Source organism: Cucurbita moschata, unplaced genomic scaffold (assembly GCF_002738365.1).
Source record: "Cucurbita moschata cultivar Rifu unplaced genomic scaffold, Cmos_1.0 Cmo_Scf00005, whole genome shotgun sequence".
NCBI lineage: Eukaryota > Viridiplantae > Streptophyta > Magnoliopsida > Cucurbitales > Cucurbitaceae > Cucurbita > Cucurbita moschata.
The window spans coordinates 2,096,818-2,103,007 of NW_019268521.1; the positions used below are offsets into that span (position 1 = coordinate 2,096,818).

The 6,190-nt window shown below is 36.1% G+C and overlaps 1 protein-coding gene across 1 annotated transcript; it reads left to right on the plus strand.

Annotated features, from left to right (window-relative positions):
- Positions 1–202: 202 nt before the first annotated feature.
- On the plus strand, positions 203–4,996 carry LOC111443701 (FHA domain-containing protein DDL). Its single transcript, XM_023081630.1, has 11 exons — positions 203–355; positions 853–1,361; positions 1,744–1,772; positions 2,354–2,420; positions 2,623–2,680; positions 2,827–2,919; positions 3,766–3,880; positions 3,975–4,022; positions 4,104–4,149; positions 4,236–4,306; positions 4,726–4,996. Exons 2-11 carry the CDS (start codon positions 861–863, stop codon positions 4,763–4,765), a joined length of 1,068 nt encoding a protein of 355 aa, XP_022937398.1. The 5' UTR covers positions 203–355; positions 853–860; the 3' UTR covers positions 4,766–4,996.
- Positions 4,997–6,190: the final 1,194 nt, after the last annotated feature.

The window sequence follows — 6,190 nt, forward strand, 5'->3', positions numbered from 1 at the left end:
TATGAACATAGCTCAGTGTATGAGTACGTAGAACGGATAGTTGTTGACAATTTTTATTGGGCCCAACAAATACCAGCCCAAAGAACGTCGTACAAGCCCAAGTTTCAGGCCCAAAGAACAAAAACACTGTCCGATTTTTCTATTCCGACGTGTCGTCTTTCAATTGGTCGTTAGAAATTACTCATTACATCTGCTGGAAAACCCCAAACTGTCGCCTAAACCCTCACCGTTCTGATTCTTCCACGACGGGAAATTTTGCTCTGTCGAACCAAAGCCCTAGCGTGGAGAACAGAACCATCAAGGAGCCATTTCTGCTGTTTCGCCTCTACTGCCATTTCTTGACTCCATTGAGCCGGTAAGGCAGCTGTTCCGATTTTTTTCCGGCTACAAATTTCCGTGAAAATGGTGATATTGTGTTCGTTGTCGCTAGGGATAACTGAGCACTTTCCATTCACTCTAGAATTGAGAAATGTTGTTGTTCCATAGAGGAATTGAGTTTTTGGAAGTCTTGCGATTATCTAGAATCGAGAAATGTTGTTGTTCCATAGAGGAATTGAGTTCTTGGAAGTATTGCGATTATCTAGAATCGAGGATGTTTTTTTTGTATGGATTTAGTTGGTGGCTTGTGAAATTTGTTTTGGCAATGCTAATTGGATTTATCTGTTGATTTTGAGGAGTTGTAGCTTATAGCTCTTGCTTTATTTTTATCGTTGCCTGTAATGCATAGCTAATAAATTGACAACTTGTATGTTCCTAAATAACTTTCGACCTTACTTGAACATGATTGGGTCTATAGATTGTACCTTTGTGCCCTTGAATTCTAAAAACTGGTATTATAATGGTGTCTTTCAGAAAAACAAATGGGACGAAATGTATCAGATGATTCAGAATCTCCAATTAGGGTGAGGCAGTCTTCTCCTAGAAGGAGTCCGTCCCGCAGAGGAAGGTCACCTACACGGCACAAGAGCTCCTGTAATAGCAGTTCTCCAGCAAGAGACAAACATTCTAGTCATGCTAAATCTCCAAAGCATAAGAGGTCAAGTTCTCCACGAACTCGATCTCCTTCTCCAAGGACAAAACGGTTGAGGAGAGCTGCTGAAAGAGCTCCAGAGAAATCAAGTGATAGAGATTCTGAAAGGAACCGTGGCAGGGGTAATGATAAAGAAGCTCATCGGGAAAGGGTTTCTGATAGGGAATTAGGGAGCGAGAGAAAGGAGAGGAGTTCTAGACAGGATGTTAAGGATGGAAAATCTTCCAGGTCAAGACATGGGAATTCTTCTTCTCCATCAGAACGCCACCATAGGAGCCGCCACAGGTCCCCATCGCCCCAGCCTGTCTCTGATGCCAAAAATCATGATGAGGTGTTTGGTGATTTCTACTACTCAAAATCTGATACCATAAGCATAAGTGCCTGTTTATCAGAAATGTTATGATTGTAAATTGAGCACATTTTTCCTTTTCTCCTGTGAATTTCAATTAATTAATTTTGGTAGTTAAAGTAGATACCCACCCTCCTAACAGAGCATGTAATATTCAGCTGTCATTTCTTTTTATTACCTGAATTCTATTACTGATATTTCTTCATTTGATTTTTTTGCCCATTTTTATTGAACAAAGAGTAATTCTACATAAGTTATTTCGAGTAGCTAGCATTTTTTTTTTTTTTAATTTTACGTAGTTGCAGTTGTCTTTGCTTTAAAGTTTATATGGAGCACAGCACCTAATTGTCATCTAACTTTCCAGGGGAGAAATTCAAGAAGGGCTGAAAGCCGGTGAGCTGCTTTTGCACCCTTTTTTTTATAAGTCAAATAAAGTATTTGGTTTTCTAACGCAAGCATAATTTCTCTGGAGAATGGAAATCCTCCAAATAGGCAAGAATAATGCTATGACATGCTTCAAAATTTGGATGGATATGTTGCCTTTTTCAATGTATGAATGTTATGACATATAATATATAATGTTCTACTTCTTTTTAGTGCTTGAAAGTAGTCTGTATCACTTCTTTTTAGTGCTTAACTAGCCAAAAAATTGTTGACCAAAAGATTGATGCTTCATTAGTTTTTCATCACAACTCCTATGGCTTTATGTACACATCTCATACTATTGTCTGGATCTGTTTGATGTTTTTGGGAAGTGTGGGTTAAACTTGGCTTAGCTTCCACTTAAGTCAAATTACTGAATGTATGATGAAAAACTGAATGCATAATGAAATTCTGTTCTAATAGTTGTGAAGAGGACAAACTTTTACCTCAGATTTGCTTGTCTATCTTAGATTCCCTCTTTTTGTACTGAGAATCATCTATATCTATTGCCTCGCAGCTTCTCACTAGGTTCTGATTATTTGCATGAGCAGGAGTGATGACGATGATTCAGTGGCAAAGATGAAGGCTGCGGAGGAAGCCTTAGAAGCTAAGCAGAAGGTGTTATTTAGCCTTGGCTTGTTAGGCTCTTGAAAATAAGATGTTTTAGTGGAAAGCATGTAATTTTTTGTCAGCGTTCTTATCCTGTATATACTTCCCTTTAGAGACTGCCTTCTGTGTGCAATTTATTTATTTATTTATTGACTTGTTTGTTGTTCATTAGTAGGATAAATATTGCTTTTGTTTCCGTTTTTGTTTGCAGGACAAACCTTCTTTTGAGCTATCCGGGAAGCTTGCAGCAGAAACTAATAGAGTAAGAGGTGAGATAATTTAATATCTCTATCCTTTTTAAATTTGTGTTGTGGGACATTTATGCACTTAGTTCCCTATAAATAGAATTATAATTCTTTCCTGCATTCTCTGCATTGAGACAAATTTCTGAAGCTACTCTGCTTTCATTTGGTAGGTATTACGTTGCTGTTTAATGAACCTCCAGATGCTAGAAAACCTGATGTAAGATGGCGGCTGTATGTTTTTAAGGCTGGAGAAGTGCTGAATGGTAAGGCTTTGTGATTTATGTAGTCAATTTGATTTCATTCCAGACTTCCATATCTGTTTTCATCTTTTGGTGTTAATGGTTAGTGGATAAGCCCCATTTTGTGTGTAGCAACCAGCAAACTCTTATTTGTGGTCTAACATATGTGGGTCCAATACTTTTGTCAACGGAAAGCATGTATATCGTTTTCTCTCTTTTCCTTCTACTTAGTGAAAGATATATGATTTGTTACCTTTGTGACTCACTAAATTTAAATCGCGTATTTTCTTTCCACCATGGGTTGGCCTAGAGGTCAATAAGAGGGCCATGAGAACTTAAATTGCTGATTGATTCTCAAAATATTTTATTAGATTTGCTATTTGAATAAGAGTAGGATGAAATCCGAGGTTTCTTTTATTTTGGGTGAACTAGAGGTTTTTAATTTTTATTATTAATCAGCATTTAATGTTTAGTTGTTTGCTTTAAAATCAAGGTTGATATTAAGTACAGGGGCATTATTATCCACAAAATGTTATTTTCTTTTGTTCTCTGATTTTTTGTGCTGAGAGATGAGAGGTGTGTGAAAATATTTGAAAGAAAACTTCATAAGAAAAGAAATGTGTAAGAAATAATGCCCTGTTTTCATATGCCGGTGGGTGCAAGGTTTGAAATGTTTTATCAAGGGCTCGAGATTACACCTTGGAAAAGTTTGAAAGTGATCAAGGAGTCTCCATTAGAGAAGGAACATGCGCACTGTCAATAGTGGAAATTAGTTATTTGTTTTGTGTTTGAGTTCTTAATTTTAACATGTCAGAATGCTTTTATGCATATACAATGTTGAAGCTGTTAACTTATCACAATGAATTTTAGAACCTCTTTACATACATCGTCAAAGTTGTTACCTTTTTGGGAGAGAAAGAAGAGTCGCGGACATACCTACTGATCATCCGTCCTGCAGCAAGCAACATGCTGTCATCCAGTTTCGGTAGATCTGTTGTTAGCGGTTATGTTTTCCTTGATGTTGATGGAATAGCATGTAATCCCCCATTTAAGCAAAATTTTGATTTGGTATCTTGTAGGCAAGTAGAAAAGGAGAAGTCTGATGGTACAATGTCGAAGCAAGTAAGGTAAGAATATGCCATGATCAACGTGACAGGAATTTTTCCAATCTCAGATGAGCCGATTCTTATGTATTTTTGTATTGGTAGGCCTTATTTGATGGATCTAGGAAGCACAAATAAGACTTATATCAACGTAAGCAACACTTTTTCATCCATCTTTTTGTAGGTTATAGTCTTACTCATTTCATGATTCTTTTTATAATGTAATTGCATTTGCAGGAATCTGCAATTGAACCTCAACGTTACTATGAACTTTTTGAAAAAGACACTCTGAAGTTTGGCAATAGTAGGTAAGATTGTAGACCGTGTCTTGAATTTTCATTTTGTGTTTTAAATTCATTATGGTTTTTCTACCTCCATTGATAATTTAGACAGTTCGACTGGACTATCTTTTGATTTTCTTGATAAACAGTTCTCGGCATGCAACTTCTTGCTGATTCTATACTTTATTTACTTATACGACATCTTACCTAAATTACAAGTTTATCATGTGAACTTGTTAAGCAATCTTCTTTTTCGATTTAGAGTAATCGAGCTCAATTGTTAAAAACGATGATGGGAATCGTCATTAGGTCCTTAACGGAGTAGATCCCAATAGTATAAGGATCTGAAAAATACTGCTGAATTTTCTTTTCTTTGATGGTTTGTTGTTGATGCATCCTGTAAATTTACTGCATTCATATTTATTAATTTATTTCTTATTTTGCAGTCGAGAATATGTATTGTTGCATGAGAAGTCAGCTGGATGATAAGCCTCAAATTCAATTCAGTGTGTCAGTCAATTCGTCCAGTTCGAGGCCTTAGAGATGTTTCCATCATCAGGATGTCGTGAGTAATTGACCAACCATTCTAGATTTGTCTTTGTAATCAATATCTTCAAAGAAAGTATTTTTATGCTGTATGTCCTATTAACCATGTCTTGAACTGAAAAATTATGCATTTTGAAGTCTTTTAATGGTAAAATTTTGATTGCTCGACTACCTTCGTTCTTGCATCTCATAAATGTAGATCAATAAGCCGCACTTCTTTTTTTTCTTTTTTTTGACAGTGATGATCTTTCATGGCCCTTAATAATCGTTTATTTAATCTTTGTTTTCAATTGCTTGGTTGTAGATTTATTTATACTTTGGATGCCGATAATCTCGTTCGAGTTTATATTTGATAGGAATAAGAAAGTGATTAGAGGACTGGAGAATTCTTTGTGAGCCTTAGGTCGTAGCTATCCCTTTTTGTTAGGTTTTTTATGGAGTGGCTAGATTTAAGTAACGGCTAAAGTTCACTGCTAATAGGCCAGCAAATATTGTTCTTTTTAGGCTTTCCATTTCGAGTTTCCCCTCAAGGTTTTTAAAGGACGTAGAATTACAGTGGTTGGACAGGGAAATTCTCAGTCCTGATGGGAGGAGTGTTATAGCCTAGTTACGGTTTCAAGGAGGCATTTTTAAAGCAATTCTATCTAAAAGGAAAAGTCCAAAGAGGACAATATCGACTAGCGGTGGGCTTGGATTGTTACAATTTATGTAAATTCTAATGGAACGGCTCGAGGTATATCCTTATTCTTGAGAAAGACCTTGCTACTACCAAAATAGATGAGGTTCAGTGGTGTTCTTTCTTCCTCTCTTAAAATCACTCTCTCTTGCAGATGGTGTTTCTATAGGGAATATAAGGACGTAGGGAGGACTTCACTCTAATTTTGGGACTATGGGGAGGAGATTTTGATTCCTAAACTTGAACCTAAGTGGTTGCATTTCCCCTTGTTTTCCCACGTGTTTGGTTTCCATTTTAGGAACTGAGAGGAAGATGATGAGGGAGAAACAGAAAGGTATCTATGAAGGTGCACCGTCGTTAAACAATGCTCGTCGGAGGTAGAAGACGTGGAAGCGGGTGGGGAAACTAGAAAAATACTCCTAAACTTTATCTTTTGTTTCTATTTATATATAATATTCTTTTAAAAGTTGTAATATTACTTGTTACATTTGTAAATGTTTCGAAATTGCTTTTATTAAGGAGAAATTCAAGAAGTGATTGTGATTGAAATGATAATTGAGATCCAAATCACTTCACTCATTTCATGTCTCAATTTCATCTAAATTTTGGATGAATTTCTACTCCAAAAGTAGTTTTTGAAATCTTTTTAAAAGAACTTTTTTTTAATATATATATTTATTGTAATTTGC